At 69.4% G+C, this 27,648-nt stretch overlaps 1 protein-coding gene across 1 annotated transcript in view; it reads right to left on the minus strand.

The window, feature by feature from the left end:
• LOC142825979 (atrial natriuretic peptide receptor 2-like) overlaps positions 1–27,379 on the minus strand; it is a 40,144-nt gene extending 12,765 nt beyond the window's left edge. The window contains 3 exon segments of the mRNA XM_075918337.1: positions 1,664–1,781; positions 4,358–4,542; positions 26,610–27,379. Of these exon segments, the coding sequence (XP_075774452.1) occupies positions 1,664–1,781; positions 4,358–4,542; positions 26,610–27,306 (1,000 nt within the window). The 5' untranslated portion in view covers positions 27,307–27,379.
• Positions 27,380–27,648: the final 269 nt, after the last annotated feature.

Below are 27,648 nucleotides of genomic sequence, written 5' to 3' on the forward strand. Positions count from 1 at the left end.
CAGACCAGCCTGGGCTTTGCTTGGTCGTCTCATTCTGAATAGCAACAGCCGCACCTTCCCCGGGCTTGCAGCCTCAGTGGCACCTTGTGGCAGTGCGTTCCACAGGCCACTCCCACACTGTGCTCTTCCTGTGACCGGCTGTAGCAGCGCCACCCGCTAGTCTTCCCCCCCGACGCCCCCCAGGCACACACTGCACGTGCACAACGGGCGCCGCTGAGAGCAAGAGCCCAGGCCCCTCCCAGGGCAGCGAGCCGGGTCCACCCGTCCGGATCCGGGCGTTGCTAAGCGACGCTCCTGGAGCGCTCAGAAACCCAGGCACTTAGCAACGGGAGCGACGGGCCAAGGTCGCCCTCAGCCGCCTCCTGCTGTCACCGCGCCGGGCGCTGCGGCGGCCTTAACTCTGCCCCAGCCGGCCGGCAAGTCGCAGCCCATGTGGCCATCCAGGGACGGGAAGCCACAGAGCCACGGGCGAGCGCCCACCGCCGCTGCTCCCAGGGGGCGACATGCCAGACCCGGAGAGCGCCCAGCCCCGTGGCTCTGGAACACGGTGCGGGCATGGCCCCGGCTCACGGCCTCCCTTGCAGAAGAGCAACGTGTGTGCATGTGCACGTGGATATGTGTGCACGTTTGCACAGATGCACGTGGCCATGTGTGTGTGGACACGTGTGCATGTGGACACGCATGGACACGTGTGAATGGATGTGCGTGCATGTGGCCGTGTGTGCGTGTGCACGTGGTTCTTCCTCTCTCCCTGTTTCCTTCTCTCCATCCCTCCTCCTGGTTTGCACCCCACCCGCCCACAAGGAGAAGGCCGGAGCCTGCACACCTGCCTGCTCTATGCCACCTGCACAGCTCGGGAACGCCGGCCTGGCCCAGCCCAGCCACCAGGGGCCAGGACCAACATCCCACAGGCCTTGCCAAGAACACTCAGGCCACGGGGCCCGGCCCACGACCCAGCAGCCAGGCGGCCCGGAGCCAGGGGGCCCGGCCCACAGCCCAGCGGCGAGGAGCCAGGGGGCCCGGCGGCCAGGAGCCAGGCGGCCCGGCGGCCAGGAGCCAGGCGGCCCGGAGCCAGGGGACCCGGCGGCCAGGAGCCAGGCGGCCCGGAGCCAGGGGGCCCGGCCCACAGCCCAGCGGCGAGGAGCCAGGGGGCCCGGAGCCAGGGGACCCGGCGGCCAGGAGCCAGGCGGCCCGGAGCCAGGGGACCCGGCGGCCAGGAGCCAGGCGGCCCGGAGCCAGGGGGCCTGGTGGCCAGGAGCCAGGCGGCCCGGAGCCAGGGGGCCTGGTGGCCAGGAGCCAGGCGGCCCGGAGCCAGGGGGCCCGGCCCACAGCCCAGCGGCGAGGAGCCAGGGGGCCCGGCGGCCAGGAGGCCCGGCCCACGGCCCAGCGGCCAGGAGCCAGGGGGCCCGGCGGCCAGGAGGCCCGGCCCACGGCCCAGTGGCCAGGAGCCAGGGGGCCCGGAGCCAGGGGACCCGGCGGCCAGGAGCCAGGCGGCCCGGAGCCAGGGGGGCCTGGCGGCCAGGAGCCAGGCGGCCCGGAGCCAGGGGGCCCGGCCCACAGCCCAGCGGCGAGGAGCCAGGGGGCCCGGCGGCCAGGAGGCCCGGCCCACGGCCCAGCGGCCAGGAGCCAGGGGGCCCGGCTTGCACAGGCAGGCCCCGCCCACTTACCAGCGTGTAGCCGAGCTCCACCCCGAAGGTCTCCCTGGCTCGCTGGATCAGCTGGGTCTGGAAGTGCTGGTATTCGGGGTTCTGGGGCTCGTGGTAGGTGATCACCAGCACCGTCTGCAAGGCAAAGCACAGGGCCTGGCCTCCGTCCCAGCAGCAAATACCCCAGCCGGCCAGGCCGTCAGCACACGGGGATTCTCTGGAACACCTCTGCAGCTGTGTGCCTCAGTTTCCCCGTGTGCTGCAGTGTCAGCCCGTGGGCAGATGGGGCTGGTGCTCTCTGCAGAGGTCCCAGCTGTCTGGGGCTGCGCTCTGGAGAACAGAGGGACCCCCCCCCCCCAGGCCGCTGATCCCTAGAACCAGCGACACCGCAGGGCCAGGCAGCGTCCGCCCGGCTGGAGAACAGTGGCTGGGGCCGGGGGCTCGGTGCACCCTCTCCCTGGGGCCCAGCGCGCTCAGAGGGGCGGGGCTCGGGGCTCACCCAGGATTTCCTGCGCCGTGCGCCCCCCCCCGACCCGCCTGCCCGCCCACGCCGGGTCCGGTGCCCGTGCTGGCTCAGCACCCTGCGAGGGGGGGGGGACACACTGCTCCCCAGGACTGAATAAGCCTCCCCGGGCGCTGCCCCCTGGGACTCGCTGGTGGCAGGAGCAGGAGGGGTGGGGGCGTGTGCTACTCCAGCCTGGCTGGGCCCGGGGGGGGGGGGGCGTGTGCTACTGCAGCCTGGCTGGGCCCGGGGGGGGGGGGGGGGGGGGGCGTGTGCTACTGCAGCCTGGCTGGGCCCGGGGGGGGGGGCGTGTGCTACTGCAGCCTGGCTGGGTCCGGGGGGGGGGGCGTGTGCTACTGCAGCCTGGCTGGGCCCGGGGGGGGGGGCGTGTGCTACTGCAGCCTGGCTGGGTCCGGGGGGGGGGGCGTGTGCTACTGCAGCCTGGCTGGGCCCGGGGGGGGGGGCGTGTGCTACTGCAGCCTGGCTGGGTCCGGGGGGGGGGGGGCGTGTGCTACTGCAGCCTGGCTGGGCCCGGGGGGGGGGGGCGTGTGCTACTGCAGCCTGGCTGGGCCCGGGGGGGGGGGCGTGTGCTACTGCAGCCTGGCTGGGCCCGGGGGGGGGGGGCGTGTGCTACTGCAGCCTGGCTGGGTCCGGGGGGGGGGGGCGTGTGCTACTGCAGCCTGGCTGGGCCCGGGGGGGGGGGCGTGTGCTACTGCAGCCTGGCTGGGCCCGGAGGGGGGGGCGTGTGCTACTGCAGCCTGGCTGGGCCTGGGGGGGGGGGGGGGGGGCCCTACTCCAGCCTGGCTGGGCCCGGGGGGGGGGGGGGGCCCTACTCCAGCCTGGCTGGGCCATGTGACCCTGGGGGCCCTGCCCGCTGCGCTGGGTGACTCAGGACAGCAGGGCTCCCTGCCGGGCCACCCCCCCCCACACGGAACGAGGCCGCGGGGAGCGGGTGGCCAGGAATCGGGGCGGGGGGCGCAGAGCGAGGCCTGGCCCCGATCCGGGCAGGCGGGTCTGTGTCCGGCCCCGGCCAGCGCCGCCCGCTCAGCAACTTCGCCCCCCCCCTTTTATTCCTTCAACAAAATTCTCCCGGGGGCACCTCTGGCCCATGAGAGTCGCGCAGGCTGCAGGGTCCATGCACGTGCCAGGAATAGTGCTACGGCGGGTGTCACACATGAGGGACAGAGCTAAAGAGGGCCTCGCGCGCCAAGGGACAGGGCCACGGGGGGGGCCTCGCGCGCCGGGGGACAGGGCCATGGGGGGGGCCTCGCGTGCCGGGGGACCCGGCCACGGGGGGGGGCCTCGCGCGCCGGGGGACAGGGCCACGGGGGGGGGGCCTCGCGCGCCGGGGGACCCGGCCACGGGGGGGGGCCTCGCGCGCCGGGGGACAGGGCCACGGGGGGGGCCTCGCGCGCCGGGGGACCCGGCCACGGGGGGGGGCCTCGCGCGCCGGGGGACAGGGCCACGGGGGGGGGGCCTCGCGCGCCGGGGGACAGGGCCACGGGGGGGGGGCCTCGCGCGCCGGGGGACAGGGCCACGGGGGGGGGGCCTCGCGCGCCGGGGGACAGGGCCACGGGGGGGGGGGGCCTCGCGCGCCGGGGGACAGGGCCACGGGGGGGGGGGGCCTCGCGCGCCGGGGGACAGGGCCACGGGGGGGGGCCTCGCGCGCCGGGGGACAGGGCCACGGGGGGGGGCCCTCGCGCGCCGGGGGACAGGGCCACGGGGGGGGGCCTCGCGCGCCGGGGGACCCGGCCACGGGGGGGGGCCTCGCGCGCCGGGGGACCCGGCCACAGGGGGGGCCTCGCGCGTCGGGGGACACGGCTATGGGGGGGGCCTCGTGCGCCGGGGGACATGGCCACGGGGGGGGGGGCCTCGCGCGCCGGGGGACACGGCCACGGGGGGGGGGGCCTCGCGCGCCGGGGGACCCGGCCACGGGGGGGGGGGCCTCGCGCGCCGGGGGACAGGGCCTGTGCAGGGGGACCCGTTCCAGGCAGGAGGCGGGGGGCAGGGCCAAGTGGCCCCTGGGGGCAATCTCCATTTCTCTGGCCCGTGTGGAGCACCCCGGCTGGGCCCTGCAGACCCGCCCCGGCTCCCACCGTGCGCCGGAAGCAGCTGGCGCCGCAGCAGCACCTCATGGGGAGCCGGGACGGGCACCCAAAGGCCCCGCTCTGGACCTGGGGGCCGTGTGCGGGCCGGGCCGGCTGGGTACCTGGAAGGCCTGGCGCAGGGCCCCGTCCTGACTCTGCCCGTCCTGCCAGGGCCTGGCGCCGGCTCGCAGGCTCTCCCCGAACACGTCCACGTAGAAGAAGACGTAGTCACCGTCCGTCATGCTCTCCCGCTGGGCCGCCCGCATGATCCGGTGCAGCATCGCCAGGGGGCCGCAGATGTAGATCACTGTGGGGAAACACGGGGCAGCTTCAGTCCCTGGGGGGAGGAGATGGGGGGTCGGGGCGATGCTGGGGGGCAGCGCCGGGCGGGGGGCGGGGCGGTGCTGGGGGGGCAGCACCGGGCAGGGGGTGGGGCGGTGCTGGGGGGCAGCGCCGGGCGGGGGGGCGGGGCGGTGCTGGGGGGCAGCGCCGGGCGGGGGTCGGGGCGATGCTGGGGGGCAGTGCCAGGTGGGGGTCGGGGCGATGCTGGGGGACAGCGCCAGGTGGGGGGTGGGGCGGCGCTGGGGGCAGCGCCGGGCGGGGGGTGGGGCGGTGCTGGGGGCAGCGCCGGGTGGGGGGCGGGGGCGGTGCTGGGGGCAGTGCCGGGTGGGGGCGGGGCAGTGCTGGGGGCAGCGCCAGGTGGAGGGTTGGGGCGGCGCTGGGGGCAGCGCCGGGCAGGGGGTGGGGCGGTGCTGGGGGCAGCGCCGGGTGGGGGCGGGGCGGTGCTGGGGGCAGTGCCGGGTGGGGGCGGGGCAGTGCTGGGGGCAGCGCCAGGTGGAGGGTGGGGCGGCGCTGGGGGCAGCGCCGGGCGGGGGGTGGGGCGGTGCTGGGGGCAGCACCGGGTGGGCCGCAGAGCTCCCCACTGCACCCCGGCTCCAACGGGCACAGCTGGGTTCAAGTGCCACCTCCCCTTGGACCCGGCGAACCCGCCGCTCCCCGTGGAACACGTGGCTGGAGCCCAGAGTCTGCCCAGCCCCGGCCGAGCCCACGTCCCACGTCGCCGGCTCCCGGGCTCCTGCTCTCTCCTTGCCGGGGTGAGTTGAGGAGGTTCCCTGCCAACCCGGCCTGCTGCATCTGGCAACCACGCGCCCCACAGAAAGCCTCAGCGTCCGCCGGCCCGGCCCCTCCCCCCCGCGGGCGCCCCGCCAGACCGGCCCCTCCCCCCACGGGCGCCCCACCCCCGTGCACTAGGGATGGTAAGGACTAGTTACTGGACAGTCAGTCGACTAGTCGATTTTCCCCGCCCCTCCCCTCGCTGCCTCTAGCGCCGCGTGTCCCACGTTTATTCGGCCACGGGACCCTTTGGAACTCGGAAGAATTTTGCAGGACCCCTGAGAACAGTCTGACCCGTGGATTGGGGAAGGAGAGCGCATGGACGGGAGGATAATAATAAACAAGGGCGTGAGCGTGTCACGTGATCCGCGCCTGAGAGCGAGGGCGGGATTGACGGGGTAACGACCAGGCGCCCGACGACTGACTGCGCGCGGCGCTGAGCAGCGACTCCCCCGTGGCTCGGGCGTGGCACAGCGACACTCACGTGGCAAACACGCGGAAATTGTTTTCAATACAACTCGGAAAGGCTTCGATTGAATGATTATTTTTTAACCCATGAAATGTTCTTGCAATGGAATTCCGCTTTGCGGTGCCGGGGCTCCGGGAACACCGCCCGGGAAACACTGCTCTGTCCGACAGAGGCAGCAAGGCGGGGGGGGGGGGGATTCAAAGCAGCAGCGCCGCACGCCTGGGCCCGGGATCAGCTGGGCGCGTTTCAAAGGGGCAGCTCCCTGGAGCCCGGGATCAGCTGGGCGCGTTTCAAAGGGGCAGCTCCCTGGAGCCCGGGGTCAGCTGGGCGCGTTTCAAAGGGGCAGCTCCCTGGAGCCCGGGATCAGCTGGGCGCGTTTCAAAGGGACAGCTCCCTGGAGCCCGGGGTCAGCTGGGCGCGTTTCAAAGGGGCAGCTCCCTGGAGCCCGGGATCAGCTGGGCGCGTTTCAAAGGGGCAGCTCCCTGGAGCCCGGGATCAGCTGGGCGCGTTTCAAAGGGGCAGCTCCCTGGAGCCCGGGATCAGCTGGGCGCGTTTCAAAGGGGCAGCTCCCTGGAGCCCGGGATCAGCTGGGCGCGTTTCAAAGGGGCAGCTCCCTGGAGCCCGGGATCAGCTGGGCGCGTTTCAAAGGGGCAGCTCCCTGGAGCCCGGGGTCAGCTGGGCGCGTTTCAAAGGGGCAGCTCCCTGGAGCCCGGGGTCAGCTGGGCGCGTTTCAAAGGGGCAGCTCCCTGGAGCCCGGGGTCAGCTGGGCGCGTTTCAAAGGGGCAGCTCCCTGGAGCCCGGGGTCAGCTGGGCGCGTTTCAAAGGGGCAGCTCCCTGGAGCCCGGGGTCAGCTGGGCGCGTTTCAAAGGGGCAGCTCCCTGGAGCCCGGGGTCAGCTGGGCGCGTTTCAAAGGGGCAGCTCCCTGGAGCCCGGGGTCAGCTGGGCGCGTTTCAAAGGGGCAGCTCCCTGGAGCCCGGGGTCAGCTGGGCGCGTTTCAAAGGGGCAGCTCCCTGGAGCCCGGGGTCAGCTGGGCGCGTTTCAAAGGGGCAGCTCCCTGGAGCCCGGGGTCAGCTGGGCGCGTTTCAAAGGGGCAGCTCCCTGGAGCCCGGGGTCAGCGGGGGACTCTGACTCACTCGAGTCCCTCGCTAGCCTGCGCTTCTGCTGTGAAACGTACAAGAGCCAGCTGGGGCCTTTCGTACATTTCACAGGGGGAATGCGGAAGGGCCTCGTGACAGCGCGTGGGGAGCCCGACCCTGCACCCCAGAGGGGACTCTGCCAGCCAGTAGCATAGACATGGGCTGATTGCTTCTCCGAGATCCAGCCCAGCGCAGGCTTCATGTAGGCCCTAGTGCCCTGGGGGGCGGGGTCACAGGCCCCTGAACCCCGTACTGGCTTTTAGTCTCCTTCCTCCGTGCTTCCCCACGCTCCGACTGCCCCGCCCCAGGCCCCGCCCCCAGCCAGGTGGCATCTCCGCCTCCCTCCCTTTGTCTCTCTTCCCTGCCCAGGCTGGGACTAGGTGTCTGGGCCAGTAACATGTGGGCGAGTCAGTGGGAAGTGCACCCAGGTGGGGACAGCGGGTTACAGAGCAGACAGCCCCCCCCCCCCCCGGCGTCCCAGGGCTTTCGACGAGTCGACGGAAATTCCATCCACCACGCGACTAGTCAATTAACCGATATTTAACATCCTCACTCTGCACCCACATCCACCCAACGGTGCACCCTCCGCACCCCACCCCCGCACGATGCCCACCTCTTTATGGCTGACCTTGCACGTTTCCTCAGGTCTCCCCCAGCCCCTGTCCTCTACCTACGCTACGGTGGTGACACCTGCGCCGCACGGACCCGCGGGGACCCTGGAAGAATTCCACAGGGATTTCAACAACTTCCAGCAAGCTCAGCCTGACCAGTCCACACGAGAGACCCACGTCCTTGACCCTCCAGTACAAGTGCACAATCGACTCATTTCCACCACCTGTACCGGAAACCTGCCGACCTACACGCCTCCATCCCCGACACATTCCTCAATCTATTGTACACTGCCAGGCCCCACGGTACAACCGGATTGCCCCAGTCCCACGCAGAGACAAACTCCCACAGGATCTCTGGCGAGCATTCCTCACCCGGAAATACCCACCCGGAGACGTGAAAAAACATCCACGGAGCCAAAAACGTACCCAGACAGGAACTACTCCAAGAGAAACCAACAGAATCCCCCCAGCCACAAGTCAACCCCCCCCAGGCATTATCCACAATCCACAGCCTGTCCTGGAAAACCACCCCCCGCTCTCACAGGCCTTGGGGGACAGGCCAGTCCTCCCCACAGACACCCCCAACCTCAGACTGCCCAGCACCCACGCACCATGCGCATCCAGGACCCCAACTGCAACCAGCCCCTCTGCCCACACAGCTACACACGAGACAGCACCACAGGACACAAGCACATCAACGGCTCCTTTAACTGCCCATCCACCAGCGTGCTCCGTGCCAAGGCCCCGCGGCCTCGGATACTCAGGAATGACCTAGAGAAAGGGGTGAGCAGTGTGACGTAGTGGGGATACCTGGCTGGTTTCTATGCTGCTGGCTCTGGGGTAACCCCCACTGGCTGCCGTGGGTACCACGACCCAGCAAAACAGGATGAGTCACTATGCAAACCAGTGGCCAGACATCCCCCATGGAGAGGAACAAAGGAAGGTGAATGCTGCCCTGGCTGGGGGGCAGGGCTGGAAGTGAGTGAGTTGGTTGCTGTCTGGGAGCATGGAGGAGACAGCCTAGGGGAAGGGGCTGGAGTTTAGGGGCCCAGTCTCCCCCATCTCAAGGGGGCCTGAGGCATCCTAGCCCAGCTCTGTGACCAGATTCCATCTGTGCTGTGCTGTATCCTGGAGAGGCAATAAACTTCCTCTATTCCACCGGCTGGTGCGGTCTGTTTGTGCCATTTCGGGGTGCAGGAGACGGGGGACCCCCAACGCGCCGTCACAGCAGCGAGGTGGCAACATTTGCAGATGAAACCAAACTGCTCAAGGAAGTTAAGACCAAAGCAGCCTGAGAAGAGATTTCCCCAAACTCAGGGTCTGTCTACACTACCCTCCTAGTTCGAACTAGCGGGGTAATGTATGCATACCGCACTTGCAAATGAAGCCCGGGATTTGAATTTCCCGGGCTTCATTTGCATAAGCGGGGAGCCGCCATTTTTAAATCCCCGCTCGTTCGAACCCCGTGTAGCGCGGCTACACGGGGCTTGAACTAGGTAGTTTGAACTAGGCTTCCTATTCCGAACTACCGTTACTCCTCATTCTCAAGGAAGTGGGGGTGCACCCGCACTTGCCCACCGACGTGCTGATGCGGAATGACCTAGAGGAGTGGCCCCATGAATCCCAGCGGGCTCTAGTCACCACCCGGAGCCAGAGCCAGCGAGGGGCTGACAACCTGGGTCCAGGGAAGGACTCCTGGCAGCGTCCTCAGGGTCCCATCCCAGTGGACACGGGGTCCAGCCAGGGCAAAGGTGGGGGACAGGTCCCGATCCCTGCCTCAGCAGCTGAATTCCAGGCTGAGGTGCAGGCAGACCCCTCCTTGCAGAGGCTGAGGGACCAGGCTGGCCTCCGTGCAGCTCAGCCCCGGGGGAGAGGTGGCCAGGAGAGATTCCTGCGGGAGCGTGGACTCCTGTTCCGGGAATGGCTTCCCCCCAGGAAGGTGAGGGCATGGGGGGTCCAGCGGCAGCTGGTCGTCCCCCAAAAGTATCGCCTCAAGCTGCTGTATTTGGCCCACGACGTCCCCGTTGGGGGCCACCGGGGGATCCGGAGCACCCGGCTGAGGCTGCTCCAGCACTTCTATTGGCCAGGAATCTTTACAGCCGTGCAGCGGTACTGCCGGTCCTGTGACTCCTGCCAGAGGGGCGGGAAGGCCCAAGACAGGAGGAAAGCAGCTTGGGGGTCCCTACCCCAGATAGAGGACCCTCTGGGTTTGCTGAGAGAGTTATGGGAGGGGAAGACCTCCTTGGATGGAGCATCGGGGGTGGAAGCCGCCCTGGCTGTCCAGAGAAGGCTCGCTGGGATCATGGCCCCGGCCCGAGAGACCCTGGCCAGAGATCAAGGCCAGCGGAAGGGTGGGTGTGACCCCCAAGGACAGGCCTGTGCCAGTCGCCCTGGAGCGGGGTGGCGAGTGGACAGAGGGAACCAGCTCATGTGGGGCCTCGCCACGGCCGGCCCGAGTCAAGGGGAGCGCCCAAGTCCCCAGGGCGGGTTCCCACGCAGAGGACCCGAACTTCCCTAGGTCACGAGCGGAGTGACCCTGCTCAGTTCGCTCTCGGAGGGGGGAGAACTGTGACGTAGTGGGGGTACCTGGCTGGTTTCTATGCTGCTGGCTCTGGGGGAACCCCCACTGGCTGCCGTTGGTACCACAGCCCAGAAGGACAGGCCATGAGCCATTATGCAAAGGGTCTCTCAACAGGTCTGACCAGCTACCCCCCACCGGAGAGGAACAAAGGAAGGGGGATGCTGCCCTGGCTGGGGGGCAGGGCTGGAGGAGGGTGAGTTAGTTTCTGTCTGGGAGGATGGAGGAAGCAGCCTCAGCAACAGGCTGGGGGGTTTAGAAGCCGAGACCCCCCCCATATCAAGGGGGGCTGAGGCATCCTAGGCCTGCCCTGGAACCAGATGACATCTGTGCTGTGCTGTATCCTGGTGAAGCAATAAACTCCCTCTGTTCTACTGGCTGGGGGAGTCTGTTCGTGCCATTTTGGGGGTGCAGGAGATGGGGGACCCCCAATGCGCCGTCACAGCTTGTGGTGCCCGTGCTCCACCAATATCTGGAACTGGAGCTGGTCCTGACCCCGCGCGCGTCCTCCCAGCCCGGCCCCAGAGCGTCTCTCCCCCGTCCCTGGACCCTGGACCCTGGACCCTGGACTCGTCCCTGCCGTGCGCAACCTTCCCTGAGCTCCCCCTGTCTGGCTGCTGCTGCCGCCCTGCGCAGCATGCTCAAACCAGTGGGTGGGGAGACGCCCGGACGTGACATAACGTCACAGCCCGGGATTTTAAACTTGCTGGGCGCTGTGTTGCGCCGCCGCATGGCTGAGTTGCGGCTTCGGAGTCCGGGGACAGAGCACAGACTCCGGCCCCACAAAGTGGAAGGCAGAAGGTACGGGAGAGGGAGGAGAGGGGAGGGGAGGGGAAGGAAGAGAAAGGGGAAGGGCTGGGAGAGGAAGGTGCTTGTGCGGAGGCGGAGGGGAAGCGGAAGGCACCGAAGGGACAGGGGTGCAGGAGAGACAAATGCCAGGGGGCCAAGCGCAGACAGTGAGGAAAAGGGCAGGAGGGGAGGTGTCAGTGGCAGGGGGACAGGGTGATGCTGGGAGGGGAGAGGGGAAGGGCATTGGGGGCTAGAGGGGTGAGGGGAGGTGCTGGGAGAAGGCTTGAAAGAAGGGGTGGGCATGAAGAAGGCTGGGATGGAACAAGGCATGTGAGAGGGCACAGGGGCAGGAGGGGAATGGGGGCAGAGGGTGGTGAGGGGTGGGCATCAGGGAGAAATGGAGGAAAGGGGGCAGGGGCAGTGAGGGAAGGGGGAGGCACCAGGAGGGTGCAGGGGTAAGGGAAGGTGCAGGTGCCAGGGGATTCTGGGCAGACACCTGCCCAGGGGAGGGACCAGCACCAGAGGAGAGAGGCAGGGCAGGTGTGCAGAGGGAGGTGTTAGAAGAGGGGATGAGGAGGGTAGCTCACCTGATCAGAGTGGGGCTACTGGAGGAGTGGGCACAGGGGGAGAGAAGGGCTGGTGGAGGGGGCAGGCTGCAGGAGGGCTGAGGACAGTGAGAAGGGCAGGAGTCAGGACAGCAGAGGAGGGTGCGGAGTCGGGGGCAGCAGGCAGCAGGCACCAGGGGAGCTGACGTGGCGGCAGAGGGAAAAGGTAGAGGGTTACAAATATTTATCAATAACGTGGGTGGCACATCCAAACAAGCCACATGAACTCAGGACTGGTGCACGACACAAAATTCAGTTTGCTCACGTGAGGAAACTCTCAGGCTACGTCCACACTGGTTGTTTCTTGTGCAAGAACACGTCCACTCCTCCACGTGCGAGCTGTGCTTTGCACAAGAGCATCTATGGCAGTGTGGACACTCTCTTGCCCAAGAACGTGCCGATGGCCATTTTAGCCATAGGGGTTTCTTGCTCAAGAAATTCCTGTTGCCTGTCCACACTGGCCTCTTGCGCAAGAACAGTTGCTCAAAAGGGCTTATCCCTGAGCGGGAGCATCGTCGTTCTGGGGCAAGAAGCCCTGATTTCATACATGAGAACGTCAGTGCACTTGGCAAGAACACACGGCCAGTGGAGACAGGCAGCACATTTCTGCGCAAGAGCGGCCGCTTTGGCGCGAGATCTCGCCAGTGTAGACACAGCCAAGGGGAGGGAGGGAGGCAGGGGCAGGGAATCAGCACCTGGCTCAGCATGTCTGCATGGCTTGGGGGAAGGTGCAGGGAAATGGAGCTCAGCTGGGTTGCAGAGTGGGGAGGTCTGGGGGGCTGGGCTGGGCAGTGGGGGGGTTGGGGGGATGGTGTGTGTGTGTGTGTGTGTGTGTGTGTGGAGCTCAGTTTGGCTGCAGGAGGAGGGAGGTGCCGGGAACCGGGGCTAGACTCAAGGGGGGGAGGGACAGGGAATCGGCTCTTGGCTCAGCAGTTTTGAGGGGCTTGCAAACGGGGCTCAGCTGTGCTGTGGGGGAGGCAGGCAGGGGACCAGTGCAGGGCTCAGCTGGGCTGAGGTGGATGGGGGAGGGCACACAGCTCAGCTGGGCTGGGAGGGGCTGCAGGGAACTGGTGCTGCTCCCTTGGATTGTGGGGGGTGGTTTTGGGGGAAGTGCAGGGAGCCAGCAGGGGTGGGCAGCTCTGTTGGGTTGCAGGGGATAGAGGTGCAAAGAAGCCTAGTGGGGAAGGGGGGGGACCAGGAGCCCTGAAATGACCTCCCCTGGTCCAAAAATTCCTCATCTGGGACCAGTCAGGTCTAGAGGTGCCAGATCAGGGAGGTCCAACTCCTACCCAAGTCCCCTCCTCGCACCCTCCCTCATAGCCAGACACCCTACATCCAGCCTGCTTCTGCACCCTGCCTATCTGGTCTGCACCCTGCCCAGACCTTGTCCCCTTCCGCCCCCCAGCTCCCTCCCAGATCCTGCACCCCCTCCCTGTCCCGCTCCTTGGCAGCCCTGCCAGCCACCCTAGCACCGCCCTGGCCCCAGCACCTTGCCTCACACCCCAGGACTCAGCACCACCCTGGCCCTGGCCCCAGCCCCAGCACCCTGCCATCCACCCTAGCACCGCCCTGGCCCCAGCACCTTGCCTCACACCCCAGGACTCAGCACCACCCTGGCCCTGGCCCCAGCCCCAGCACCCTGCCATCCACGCTAGCACCCAGCAGCACCCTGTTCCTTGTCCCAGCACCCTGCCAGTCACCCTAGTGCCCAGCAGGACCATGTCCCTGACCCCAGCACCCTGCCACCTGCCTGTCCCAGCACCCTGCCCCAGCACCCTGCCACCTGAGCCAGCATCCTTCCACCCAACAGCACCCTCTCCCCAGCCCCAGTACCCACTAGCACTCTGTCCCCTACCCCCACCAGCACATTTGGGACCACATTAGTGAGGCTTGGGGGTTTTTGGAGGAGCTTTTTTTTTGTTTTTTTGCATCTCACTTGTGTGGCCCCAACTGACTTTTCTGTGGGTCAGTGACCTTTGACTCAAAACAGGTTCCTCCCCCCTCTCCCAGATAAAGACAATGCTAAACCTTTTGAGTTTGACAGAATATTTTATTTAAAAATGAAGCCCCCAATTGGGACCAAACCCCCATTTCACTGCAACATCATAACACTCCTGCACCACCTGACCCCAAACCTGAGCCTGTCATACACTGGAACCCCCGTCCTGAGCCTCTTACACCCCCACACTCCTGCACCCCCACAGCCTCAGTCTTCTGCCACAACGTTCCTCCACCATCCACCCATCACAAATCTGTGTCCTGAGCCCATCATACTCACAAACTTCTTGCCCTGAGTCCCTCACATATCCAGCCCAAACTCCTGCACCCTCATATCCACAAGCCCTGGCTTGCTCAGCACCCCAACCTTCCTCCTGAACCCAACACTCCCCAGCCTAGAGCCCCCTCCCCGAGTCAACAGCCCTTTCTCCTGCATCCAAATTCCCTCCCGGAGCTTGTACTTCTCACCCCTTCCCACCCCCAAATCCCTCATTCCCACCCCACACCTCACTCACTAGGTTGAGACAGGCATAAGGGCTGGGGGTAGCAAGTGATGGAGAGGAGGGGACCAGAGCGGATGAGGCCTCATAGAAGGGAGATGGGGGTGTCTTGGGGAAGGAATGGGAATTTCATGAACTGGTGGGTCCCTTTCTCCTCCCCCACCCCACTCCCACTCCCACCCTTTTTTTTGTTTTTTTGCTTGACAAGCCTAGGGGTTCCTCGACCAAATTTTGAAAAGCTGAAAAGGTTCCTCGGCCAAATCCAATTGGGAAACACTGAACTAGACAGTGCTGGGTCCTGCCATGGGGGCCGGGACTGGACTCGATCGCTCTCGAGGGCCCTGCCAGTCCTAGTGATCCGTGATTCTATGAAATGTCAAGTAATGCCCATTGGGAAACAGAATCCCAACTCGACAGACAACACGATGGGGACGAATTCAGCTCCAACTACTCAGGAGAGATCTCGGAGTCGCTGTGGAGCATTCTCTGCAAACATCCGCTCAGGCGCAGCGGCCGCCACAAAAGCAAACAGAACGTTAAGAATCATTATAAAAGGGACAGAGAACAAGACAGAGAATATCTCCCTGCCTCTGCATAAAACCCTGGGACGCCCACGTCTGGAATCCTGTGCACAGATGTGGTCTCATGTCAAAAAGGATCTCTTGGCATTGGAAAGGTTCAGAAAAGGGCAATAAAACTGATGAGGGGTTTGGAACAGGGCCCGTATGAAGAGAGATTAAAGAGACGGGGACTTTTCAGCTTAAAAAGAGGCGACTAAGGGGGGATCTGGCCGAGGTCTATAAAATCATGACTGGTGTGGAAAAAGTGAATAAGGAAACGTTTATTTATACCCACAATATAAGAACAAGGGGTCAGCAAATGAAATGAACAGGCAGCAGGTTTAAAACAAACCAAAGGAAGTTTTTCTTCACTCAGCGCACAGTCAACCTGTGGAACTCCTTGCCGGAGGATGTGGTTGTGACGTAGTGGGGGTACTTGCTGGGATGTGGTGACCTCTGCTGTCTGGAGCAAGACCCAGCAGGGAAAACCTCACTAGGCCAAGGTAATGCCAAACTTGTTGAACCAGTGGCCAGACACCCCCCATGGAGAGGAACAAAGGAAGGTGAATGCTGCCCTGGCTGGGGGGCAGGGCTGGAAGGGAGTTAGTTGGTTGCTGGCTGTCTGTGAGGATGGAGGAGACAGCCTAGGGAGAGGAGCTGGAGTTTAGGGGCCCAGTCTCCCCCCAACTCAAGGGGGCCTGAGGCATCCTAGCCCAGCTCTGTGACCAGACTACATCTGTGCTGGGCTGTATCCTGGAGAGGCAATAAACTTCCTCTATTCCACCGGCTGGTGCAGTCTGTTTGTGCCATTTCGGGGTGCAGGAGACGGGGAACCCCCAACGCGCCGACACAGTGGTGAAGGCCAGGACTTGAACAGGGTTCAAAAAAGAGCTAGATAGATTCCTGGAGGGTAGGTCCATCGATGGCTGTGAGCCAGGCTGGGTAGGGATGGGGTCCCTGGCCTCTGTTTGTCTGGAGGTGGGTGACAGAAGGATCACGTGAGGATTCCCTGGTGTGTTCCCTCCCTCGGGGGCACCTGGCGCTGGCCACTGTGGGCAGACGGGACCCTGGGCTGGATGGGCCGTTGGTCTGACCCAGTCTGGCCGCTCTCATGTTCTTCTATTGGCCAATCTGGACAGTCCCTCCGGGGCCAATCCCACGAACCAAACGCACAGGCAAGCCCAGGACCGAACTGCGTTCACAGGTTTGAGTCCTAGCACAAAGGAGACACTGGCTGGCCGGGCGGCTGCCTGCCGGCCCCACTGACCGAGCGCCGCACAGCGGGGACGGGCGCACCGCGCACCACCCCTGCAGCTGGCGTGGCACCGAGACTGACTATTCCTTCCCCTCCTCTGCCTGCCGGCCCCACTGACCGAGCGCCGCACAGCGGGGACGGGCGCACTGCGCACCACCCCTGCAGCTGGCGTGGCACCGAGACTGACTATTCCTTCCCCTCCTCTGTCCGAGCACCACACAGCGGGGACGGGCGCACCGCGCACCACCCCTGCAGCTGGCGTGGCACCGAGACTGACTATTCCTTCCCCTCCTCTGTCCGAGCACCACACAGCGGGGACGGGCGCACCGCGCACCACCCCTGCAGCTGGCGTGGCACCGAGACTGACTATTCCTTCCCCTCCTCTGCCTGCCGGCCCCACTGACCGAGCGCCGCACAGCGGGGACGGGCGCACCGCGCACCACCCCTGCAGCTGGCGTGGCACCGAGACTGACTATTCCTTCCCCTCGTCTGTCCGAGCGCCGCACAGTGGGGACGGGCGCACTGCGCACCACCCCTGCAGCTGGCGTGGCACCGAGACTGACTATTCCTTCCCCTCCTCTGTCCGAGCGCCACACAGCGGGGACGGGCGCACTGCGCACCACCCCTGCAGCTGGCGTGGCACCGAGACTGACTATTCCTTCCCCTCCTCTGTCCGAGCACCACACAGCGGGGACGGGCGCACTGCGCACCACCCCTGCAGCTGGCGTGGCACCGAGACTGACTATTCCTTCCCCTCCTCTGCCTGCCGGCCCCACTGACCGAGCGCCGCACAGCGGGGACGGGCGCACTGCGCACCACCCCTGCAGCTGGCGTGGCACCGAGACTGACTATTCCTTCCCCTCCTCTGTCCGAGCACCACACAGCGGGGACGGGCGCACCGCGCACCACCCCTGCAGCTGGCGTGGCACCGAGACTGACTATTCCTTCCCCTCCTCTGCCTGCCGGCCCCACTGACCGAGCGCCGCACAGCGGGGACGGGCGCACTGCGCACCACCCCTGCAGCTGGCGTGGCACCGAGACTGACTATTCCTTCCCCTCCTCTGTCCGAGCACCACACAGCGGGGACGGGCGCACTGCGCACCACCCCTGCAGCTGGCGTGGCACCGAGACTGACTATTCCTTCCCCTCCTCTGCCTGCCGGCCCCACTGACCGAGCGCCGCACAGCGGGGACGGGCGCACTGCGCACCACCCCTGCAGCTGGCGTGGCACCGAGACTGACTATTCCTTCCCCTCCTCTGTCCGAGCACCACACAGCGGGGACGGGCGCACCGCGCACCACCCCTGCAGCTGGCGTGGCACCGAGACTGACTATTCCTTCCCCTCCTCTGCCTGCCGGCCCCACTGACCGAGCGCCGCACAGCGGGGACGGGCGCACTGCGCACCACCCCTGCAGCTGGCGTGGCACCGAGACTGACTATTCCTTCCCCTCCTCTGTCCGAGCACCACACAGCGGGGACGGGCGCACTGCGCACCACCCCTGCAGCTGGCGTGGCACCGAGACTGACTATTCCTTCCCCTCCTCTGCCTGCCGGCCCCACTGACCGAGCGCCGCACAGCGGGGACGGGCGCACTGCGCACCACCCCTGCAGCTGGCGTGGCACCGAGACTGACTATTCCTTCCCCTCCTCTGTCCGAGCACCACACAGCGGGGACGGGCGCACCGCGCACCACCCCTGCAGCTGGCGTGGCACCGAGACTGACTATTCCTTCCCCTCCTCTGCCTGCCGGCCCCACTGACCGAGCACCGCACAGCGGGGACGGGCGCACTGCGCACCACCCCTGCAGCTGGCGTGGCACCGAGACTGACTATTCCTTCCCCTCCTCTGCCTGCCGGCCCCACTGACCAAGCGCCGCACAGCGGGGACGGGCGCACCGCGCACCACCCCTGCAGCTGGCGTGGCACCGAGACTGACTATTCCTTCCCCTCGTCTGTCCGAGCGCCGCACAGTGGGGACGGGCGCACTGCGCACCACCCCTGCAGCTGGCGTGGCACCGAGACTGACTATTCCTTCCCCTCCTCTGTCCGAGCGCCACACAGCGGGGACGGGCGCACTGCGCACCACCCCTGCAGCTGGCGTGGCACCGAGACTGACTATTCCTTCCCCTCCTCTGCCTGCCGGCCCCACTGACCGAGCGCCGCACAGCGGGGACGGGCGCACTGCGCACCACCCCTGCAGCTGGCGTGGCACCGAGACTGACTATTCCTTCCCCTCCTCTGCCTGCCGGCCCCACTGACCGAGCGCCACACAGCGGGGACGGGCGCACTGCGCACCACCCCTGCAGCTGGCGTGGCACCGAGACTGACTATTCCTTCCCCTCCTCTGCCGGCCGGGCCCCACCCCGTTGAGTGTGGTGTGGGCCCGTAACAGCTCCCTCCTTGGGGAAGCTCGTGACACGTTTGTTCCTCTCCAGGGGGCTGCAGGACCGTTCTGTGCCGCAGGCCAGGGGCAGGTGCAGCCGGCGGAGGAGGGGGGGGAGGGCTCTCGGTGCTTCAAGGCCGGTTGGGCCCGGTGCTGCCGCGGGCAGTAGCGCTCGGTACCCGCGGCTGCAGGGGCAGCAGCTGGAGGCCTCTCCCGAGGGCCCAGCTCAGCACAGCCCAGGGCGCAGCTAATGGTGCCCAGCACCAGAGCAGGGTGACTCCCCGCTGCTCCCCCAGGGCCCCCTGCTTTGGGGTTTGGCGCTTTTGTTCTGACGGGGGGGCAGTTTTCAGAAATTCGACAGTCGGCAACCCCCTCGCACCTCCCCCATCTGTGAGGAAGTGGGGATGTTGTTAATGGTCTGACTACTGTGCGTGCCTCAGTTTCCCTTCACCTAGCCAGGGGGCAGGTAAGGGGGGAATCGCTGCAGAGGGCCCTGCAGGGCAGGTGGGCCTGCGAGCGGCTGCCAGGCGCAGACAGTGGCCGATGCTCAGGCCCTGGCAGCCGGGGCCACCCATGAGACCCAGCCGGGCTGCAGGACAAAGAGAAGTGGGGCCAGGGACGGACCAAGCCTCCGGCTGGCGGAGCAGCGGGGGAGGGGGAGCAGGGGCGGACGCTGGAGCCGAAAGCTGGAAGGCGCGGAAGCCGAGCCAGCTCCGTGCCCTGGGGGGTATGTGCTGAGGGGAGCCCAGAGCCTGAAGGGGGTGGAGGGCAGTGCAGGGGGGTTCATGGCCGGGTGGGGGGCAGTGCAGGGGGATTCATGGCCGGGTGGGGGGGGCAGTGCAGGGGGATTCATGGCCGGGTGGGGGGGCAGTGCAGGGGGGTTCATGGCTGGGTGGGGGGTAGTGCAGGGGGGTTCATGGCCGGGTGGGGGGGCAGTGCAGGGGGGTTCATGGCTGGGGGGGGCAGTGCAGGGGGGTTCATGGCCAGGTGGGGGGGGCAGTGCAGGGGGGGTTCATGGCTGGGGGGGCAGTGCAGGGGGGGTTCATGGCCAGGTGGGGGGCAGTGCAGGGGGGTTCATGGCCGGGTGGGGGGCAGTGCAGGGGGGTTCATGGCCGGGTGGGGGGGCAGTGCAGGGGGGTTCATGGCCGGGTGGGGGGCAGTGCAGGGGGGTTCATGGCCGGGTGGGGGGCAGTGCAGGGGGGTTCATGGCCGGGTGGGGGGCAGTGCAGGGGGTTAGTGGCCAGCGATAGCACGGCGCGCACCGCTGACCTCCTGACCAGTGTACAGCGGCTGCCCCGGCCCCAGAAGCAGCTGCACAGGGTGGGGGGGAGGGAAGCCCTGAGCCCCATGGGGGGTGAGGGGAAGCAGGCGGCCTCGGGTAACTGACCAGGGCCCCGTGGATTGGACGCGTGGCCCCTTGAGCCCCCCATCTCCACCCACAGCACGGCCGTCCAGCGCCTCCCGGCCCCCTCAGCAGACTGCTCTGCCTGCAGCCACTCGGAGCCACATGGATCCGGGCTCCTGCTCCGGCACGGGAACGTGGCTGGGCTGCTCTAGCCACATTCCTGGCCCGTGGCAGCGACTGGCAGCCACACGGACTGTGCGCGCAGACGCAACAAGGTACCACGTGACTCTTCCAAGTACCCAAGGAATATGCAAATTCAGTACAATCCACATGCAAACACTCCCGTGCCGGTCCGCAAGCGGCTTTGGAAGGCGGTTGCGGGTCCTTGGTGTGAAAGGTCAGGAGCCACCGGGAACCAGAACACGCCCGCCGGGAAGCCCCGCCGCCAGCACTGGGGTGTGAAACGGCGAGTACCCGACTGACCCTCGCACTTGGCATCGAGCGTTCGACGAGCCGACAGGCGCCTGCGCGACTCCGCACTGTCTACACAGGCTCAGCGAGCTGGGCTAACCCGTGAGCGGACACCCCGGCCGAGAGACCCGGCGGCGTCAGCACAAACCGCCCGAGGCCCCCGCCTGCCTGGGGGAGCTGCCGATCGCCTGAGAGCCCACCTCCGCCGAGTGTTACAGGTGGGAAGGGAACAGCGAGAGACCCGGCGTCGTCAGCACCAACCGCCCGAGGCCCCCGCTTGCCTGGGGGAGCTGCCGATCGCCTGAGAGCCCACCTCCGCCGAGTGTTACAGGTGGGAAGGGAACAGCGAGAGACCCGGCGTCGTCAGCACAAACCGCCCGAGGCCCCCGCCTGCCTGGGGGAGCTGCCGATCGCCTGAGAGCCCACCTCCGCCGAGTGTTACAGGTGGGAAGGGAACAGCGAGAGACCCGGCGTCGTCAGCACCAACCGCCCGAGGCCCCCGCCTGCCTGGGGGAGCTGCCGATCGCCTGAGAGCCCACCTCCGCCGAGTGTTACAGGTGGGAAGGGAACAGCGAGAGACCCGGCGTCGTCAGCACAAACCGCCCGAGGCCCCCGCCTGCCTGGGGGAGCTGCCGATCGCCTGAGAGCCCACCTCCGCCGAGTGTTACAGGTGGGAAGGGAACAGCCCCACACGGAAATAAAACGCTTTTCAGTCCCGTGCTAACTTCGGGATGAACGTCCCAACCAACGGTCTGGAGCACGCAGACACAAGCAGGGAGCTGGGGCCCATCCACGGCGCGGTGCGCTCGTCTGCGAAGCGCGACCGGACCGACTGCCGGTCGCTGCGCTTGCCGTGTGCAGACTGACTCGGCCACCCGGCCCAGGGAGCGCCAAGCGCAAAAGAAGGATCAGTCTTGCCTTGAAGGTGCTTGGAGCTCTGCAGTTTAACGGCCAAACTCACCAAAACTCCTGCTAGCCGCCCCCCCCCCCCCCCCGAGCCCTGCGCTGCCCCAGAGATCGGACTGGCAGCTGGAACCCAAATGTCTTTGCCGGCTGCAGCATGGGGCCCTAGGCAACCCCCTCGCCCTAAGCCCTTCCTGGGCCACCCTACCTCAGCGCAAACAGGCTGGGCCAGGCCTGACTCCACAGCCAGCGAGTGCTCGAGGCTCTAGCCAGTGGCTCGCAACCTTTCCTTCCCCAAGGCAGCGCTGGGCAACCGAGGCAGCGAGTGACCCTCCTTCACCGCAGGGGGCTGCCGATTGTCCTACCCCAGACGCCGTCCCGGGCCAGGCAGTTCTGCTCCCTGCGCTCACGTGCCTAGAACATGCGGGGGGGAAGGCTGAACCGGAGCAGCACTGTGACCGGCTGCAGAGGGAGCGCCCGGCTCCCACAGTCAGTGCTGGGTGCAGTCAGCAGGCACCTCCCTCTACGTGCCGGGGTGCGGTGACGGCGGTAGGGAAAGCGGCAGGGACGGACGCCAGCCGCATCTGGCAGCCCTGCACAGGGGCACCGGCACAGAACGACTCACGCCCCCCACACAGACCCCGGGGGCTGCAGGCTGCCCAAGGCCTCCCTAGGCCACAGTACAAACCGCACCCCACCCCCACCCCCAGCACAACAGCTGTTAGTGCCAGGCTGGGCTGGCAGCAAGCCCTGCCGGGGGGCCCAGAGGCTGGGAGAGGCTGGTCTCAGTAGCGAGGGATGGCAGAGCGAGGAGCAATGGGCCCAAGTGGCAGGGGGGCAGGTCTAGGGTGGAGATTCCCCCGGGCGGGTGGGAAGCGCTGGGAGGGTTCCCGAGGATTCTGCTCAGACCACCCCTCCGCCAGCCCCCTCCCCCCACCCCCTCCAGCCAGCCCCCTCCCCCCACCTCTGCAGCCAGCTGCCCCCGCCCCCTCTGCCAGCCCCCTCCCCCCACGTCTGCAGCCAGCTTCCCCGCCCCCTCCGCCAGCCCCCTCCCCCCACCTCTGCAGCCAGCTGCCCCCGCCCCCTCTGCCAGCCCCCTCCCCCCACGTCTGCAGCCAGCTTCCCCCGCCCCCTCCGCCAGCCCCCTCCCCCCACCTCTGCAGCCAGCTGCCCCCACCCCCTCTGCCAGCCCCCTTCCCCCCACCCCCTCCGCCAGCCCCCTCCCTCCACCTCTGCAGCCAGCTTTCCCCGCCCCCTCCGCCAGCCCCCTCCCTCCACCTCCGCAGCCAGCTCCCCCGCCCCCTCCGCCAGCCAGCTCCCCCCGCCCCCTCCGCCAGCCCCCTCCCCCCACCTCTGCAGCCAGCTCCCCCCCGCCCCCTCCGCCAGCCCCCTCCCCCCACCTCTGCAGCCAGCTCCCCCCGCCCCCTCCGCCAGCCCCCCCCGCCAGCCCCCTCCCCCATCTCTGCAGCCAGCTGCCCCCGCCCCCTCTGCGAGCCCCCTTCCGCCCACCTCTGCAGCCAGCTCCCCCAGCCTCCTCCACAAGCCCCCTCCCCCATCTCTGCAGCCAGCTCCCCCCCGCCCCCCGCAGCCAGCTCCCTCCCCCACCTCTGCAGCCAGTTCGGAGCTCCGCCAGCCCAGGGCCTTCCCTCCAGGGCTCTCACACAGGCCCCGGCTGCTCTGTGGCCTCTGTGTGGGGCAGAGGAGCGCTGGGGCAGCCTGCTGCGAGCCACCCCCTTGGCTGGGGGCCCCCGGCGCCCGCGGGGCAGAGCCTGGCGCAGGCCAAAGCACCAGGCTCCACGCGGGGGGGTGGGGACGTGGCCGTGTGGGGGTTTGTGGTGCAGCGGCAGGAATGTGCAGGTCCCTGGATCCCGGCCCCTCGCGCCGCCCAGGAGCTAATTGGAAACAGAGCGGCTGCCCTGCCCGCGGCTCCAGCCCCCCCCGGCCGCGCCCCGCACCCGCCCTGCCCACGGCCCGGCCCCCCCGCTGCAACCCCCCCCGCCCGCGCCCCGCACCCGCCCTGCCCACGGCCCGGCCCCCCCCCCCCGGCCGCGCCCCGCACCCGCCCTGCCCACGGCCCGGCCCCCCCGCTGCAACCCCCCGCCCGCGGCCCGGCCCCCCCGCTGCAACCCCCCGCCCGCGCCCCGCACCCAGCCCTGCCCACGGCCCGGCCCCCCCGCTGCAACCCCGCGCCCCGCACCCGGCCCTGCCCACGGCCCCCCCCGCTGCAACCTCCCCGCCCGCGCCCCGCACCCAGCCCTGCCCACGGCCCGGCCCCCCCGCTGCAACCCCCCGCCCGCGCCCCGCACCCGGCCCTGCCCACGGCCCCCCCCGCTGCAACCCCCCCGCCCGCGCCCTGCACCCGGCCCTGCCCACGGCCCGGCCCCCCCGCTGCAACCCCCCCCGCCCGCGCCCCGCACCCGGCCCTGCCCTCGGCCCGGCCCCCCCGCTGCAACCCCCCCGCCCGCGCCCCGCACCCAGCCCTGCCCACGGCCCCTCCGCTGCAACCCCCCCCGCCCGCGCCCCGCACCCGGCCCTGCCCATGGCTCCTCCGCTGCAACCCCCCCGCCTGCACCCCACACCCAGCCCTGCCCACGGCCCGGCCCCCCCGCTGCAACCCCCCCGCCTGCACCCCACACCCAGCCCTGCCCATGGCCTGGCCCACCCCCACCCCACCGCCCCCGCTGCAACTCACTCCACCCGCGCCCCGCACCTGGCCTCTCCGCTGCAATCCCCCCCCCACCCAGCCCTGCCCGCGGCTCGGCCCCCGGCTGCAATCCCCCCCCCAGGCCGGGGGCAGAGAGCCCCAGCATTGAGCAAGCGGCAGCAGGAATGTCACAGGCAGCTGTGGCCAAAACCCTGCACAGACACGCCCACGCCCTGCAGCGGGGAGGGGACGGGAGCCAGGCGGCAGCGGGACGGGGAGACGCCAGACCCTGGTAGCAAACCCACCCGCCCGGCCGAGAGCCTGGGCCACACTGCTCCCCCCCCTCCCCCGCCCGGCCGAGAGCCTGGGCCACACTGCTCCCCCCCTCCCCCGCCCGGCCGAGAGCCTGGGCCACACTGCTCCCCCCCCCCCCCCCGCCCGGGACCCCAGACCCACAGCACAAACCCCCCGGGGAGGCACCTGCAGGCCAGGGCCGAGCCAAACCGCCCGCCAGGCCTTGACCCCCATGGGGAGCCAGCACCGGCCCTGGCGAGAGCCCCTGGGGCAAGGGCAGCCCAGCCACAAGGCAGGTGGAGCCGGCCCGGCTGCTCCCAGTGAGCATGGGACTCGACTCCCCACTGGGGCACCCCAGGCCTGATGGCCCTGCTGCTGGGGAGACGCACCCACCTGCTCTGCCTCTCCCTGGCCTCTTCCAGCCAGAGCCCAGCAAGGAACTCCAGCCTGGGGACACAGGGGTCAAGCGGCTCCGGGGACACGGGGGCCAAGCGGCTCCGGGGACATGGGGCAGGGGGGCCAAGCGGCTCCGGGGACACGGGGGCCAAGCGGCTCCGGGGACACGGGGGCCAAGCGGCTCCGGGGACACAGGGGCCAAGCGGCTCCGGGGACACAGGGGCCAAGCGGCTCCGGGGACACGGGGCAGGGGGCAAAGCGGCTCCGGGGACACGGGGCAGGGGGGCAAAGCGGCTCCGGGGACACGGGGCAGGGGGGCAAAGCGGCTCCGGGGACACGGGGGCCAAGTGGCTCCAGGAACAAGGAGCAGGGGGGCCAAGCGGCTCCGGGGACACGGGGGCAAAGCGGCTCCGGGGACACGGGGGCAAAGCGGCTCCGGGGACACGGGGCAGAGGGGCCAAGCGGCTCGGGGACACGGGGCAGGGGGGCCAAGCGGCTCGGGGACACGGGGCAGGGGGGCCAAGCGGCTCGGGGACACGGGGCAGGGGCTGCTCTCCTGAACCCTAACCCCAGCCCACGCTCAGCCCAGCGCCTCCAGGCTGCTCTCAGGCCCAGGAGCCAAGCAGAGGCCTGCGGGCCCCACAAGGCGCTCGCCACCGGCCTGGGCGCGGCGCTGACACATTCGCCTGGGCCACGCGGTCCCAGGAACCGAGGGGACGAGTCTCTGGCGTCTCCCCACCCCCGCAAGGGGCGGCTGGGACCAGGCCGGCTGCTGCCACCTGTACAAAGCACTCCAGCATGTCTGGAGCAGGGACTCTACCCGCGCCCCCGGCCCGGGACCCCTCCCACCCCCGCCTCTGGCCTGGCCCAGCAGCTGCCTGTTGCGAGCCCCAGAGCCCTGCCCCCAGCCTCCGGGCTGCGCTCAGGGATGCGAGGCCCCGAGGACCAGGTCACGGCAGCCCCTGGGCCCGGGCCCCTTCTCCCAGCAGGCGTGTGGGGCAGGAGCCATGCGAGTCCCCGAGGGCCCCGCCCTGCAGCCCCGCCGGCTCCACAGCCCCGGCTCCCTGCCCGTCCTAATGACACAGCGTCTCAGAATCCATTAGCCAGCAGCTGCCTCCGGAATCAATAACCCTTCTCATCAATAAGGAGCCGCCTCGGGCTGCCCTTGGGCTCCAGCTGCTCCGTAACCCCCTCCATTTCCGCCGCCGCGCCAGCACCCCGGGCAGGGCGGCCCCTCCCGGGCCGGGATCCCAGCTCCCTCCATCTGCCGGGAAGTCAGGCCCCTCTGCGGCTCCAGCCCGCTGCCCCTCGGGGGCCCGGCCCAGCGGCGTGTGCCCGACCGGCTCTGCCCCGCCCCCACCTGCCAGGGCTCTGCCCCGAGCCAAACACCCACCGGGGCTTAGCGTGGCCTTTGCCTCCACCGCCCGCCCCCCGCCCGGGGTCTCTGCAGCCGCCCGGCCCCCAGCGCCCAGGTGCGGGGGTGACACGCGCTCTCCAGAGCCAGGAGCTGCGGGCCCAGGCCAGGCTGCAGCGCTCGTGGGGGCGGGGGGGCTGCAGGTCAGTCACCGGCAAGTTCCTTCCCCTCTGGGCTGGACCCGCCGGGGCGCTCTCCCGCCTGCTCGTTACCCTCCGGCGGGGGCCGCCGACCCCCCCCCCGCCCCACAGCCGCCCTCGCGGCGAGTCCCGGCCCCGGCCCGGTGTTCCCCGCCCAGCGCCGCGGAGAGTTCATCGGCCCGGGGCCCGATGGGAGCTGGGGGGCGAGTTCAGGGCGCGGGCCCGGGCGAACTCCCCGGGCTGGCAGCGAGGCTCCTCCGCGCCGGAGACGTCTCCTGCGCGGACACTTAGCCCGATTTCCAAAGAGCTGCGCGCCCTGAGAGCCCACCCAGAGAGCAACACGGGGGTGCCGCCCCGAGTCCGCCCCCTCGCCCCCCTCCGCGCTGCCCCCATCCCCGCGCGCCGCCCCCTCGCCCCCCCTCCGCGCTGCCCCCATCCCCGCGCGCCGCCCCCTCGCCCCCCCTCCGCGCTGCCCCCATCCCCGCGCGCCGCCCCCTCGCCCCCCCTCCGCGCTGCCCCCATCCCCGCGCGCAGACCCTCCGCCCCCCTCCGCGCTGCCCCCATCCCCGCGCTGCCCCCTGCCCTCGCCCCCCTCCGCGCTGCCCCCGTCCCCGCGCGCAGACCCCTCGCCCCCCTCCGCGCTGCCCCCATCCCCGCGCGCAGACCCTCCGCCCCCCTCCGCGCTGCCCCCTGCCCTCGCCCCCCTCCGCGCTGCCCCCGTCCCCGCGCGCAGACCCCTCGCCCCCCTCCGCGCTGCGCCCTGTCCCTCACCGCGGCCGCTGTTGCGCAGGAAGTGCACGGCGCTGTCGGCGCCGCCCTCCTCGGGCGCGTAGACCTGGGAGCCCACGGTGAGGTTGGGCGCCTCCTGCAGCGCCTGGAACACGCCCTCGATGGTGAAGTAGTAGGGCCGGTCGTCCGTGCGGTGGTCCGCGTAGAGCAGCGCGGCGCGCGCGCTCCAGTTGAAGTGCGCGTGCAGCTGCGCCACGAAGGCGCCCAGCTGGGGCGCGGAGGGCCCGGTGCGCACCGTGGTGCCGTAGTGCTCCTGCTTGCGGCTGAAGCCCGCGGCCACCGCGCCCGCCGTGATGAGCGGCAGGCGCCAGTGCGAGGCGAAGCGGCCCACGGAGGCGGCGGGGTAGACGCAGCCCGGCCCGAAGAGCACGTCGGGGTCGTGGTAGAGCCGCAGGTCCACGGCGTTGAGGGGCGCCACGTACTCGGAGCAGGCGCCCTCCAGCTCGGAGCTGCGGAAGTGGAGCCGCGCGGCCAGCGGGCGAGGCAGCAGCGGGGGCTCCCCGCGCTCCAGCGCCTCCAGCGCCAGCCCGATGGCGGGGCCCACGCGCGGCCAGGCCCACGCGTAGCTCACGTTGCGCTCGGGCAGCACCACGGCCAGGCTCAGGCTCAGGCTGCGGTTCGCGCCCTCGGGCTGCGCGCCGGCGGTGGCGCAGAGCGCGGCCAGGAGCAGCAGCGCCATGGGGCGGCCCGGCGCGGGCTCCGGCTGGCTCCCGACTGCGCCGCGCTCCCCGGGCGAGGCGCCTCCCCCGGCCCCGGCCCCGGCCCCGGCCCGCTGCCCTGCGCCTCCCTCCGGACGTGACTGCGCTGCGCCCGCGGCGGCGCCCAGCGCCCCCTGCCGCCCGCAGGCCGCGGCGCGGGCAGCGGGATCGGGGCCGCCCGAGCGCTGCTCCGGCCCGGCGGTCCCGGAGGCCGAGCGCCCGTCCTCCTTCGGGGCCAGAGTCCAGGGCCCGGGGAGCGACACCCCCACACGCTGCCTGGCCCCTGCTGCGCTGCGGGCGCGAGGAGCTGTGGCCCAAGGGCC

This window comes from Pelodiscus sinensis, unplaced genomic scaffold (assembly GCF_049634645.1).
Source record: "Pelodiscus sinensis isolate JC-2024 unplaced genomic scaffold, ASM4963464v1 ctg169, whole genome shotgun sequence".
Lineage (NCBI taxonomy): Eukaryota > Metazoa > Chordata > Testudines > Trionychidae > Pelodiscus > Pelodiscus sinensis.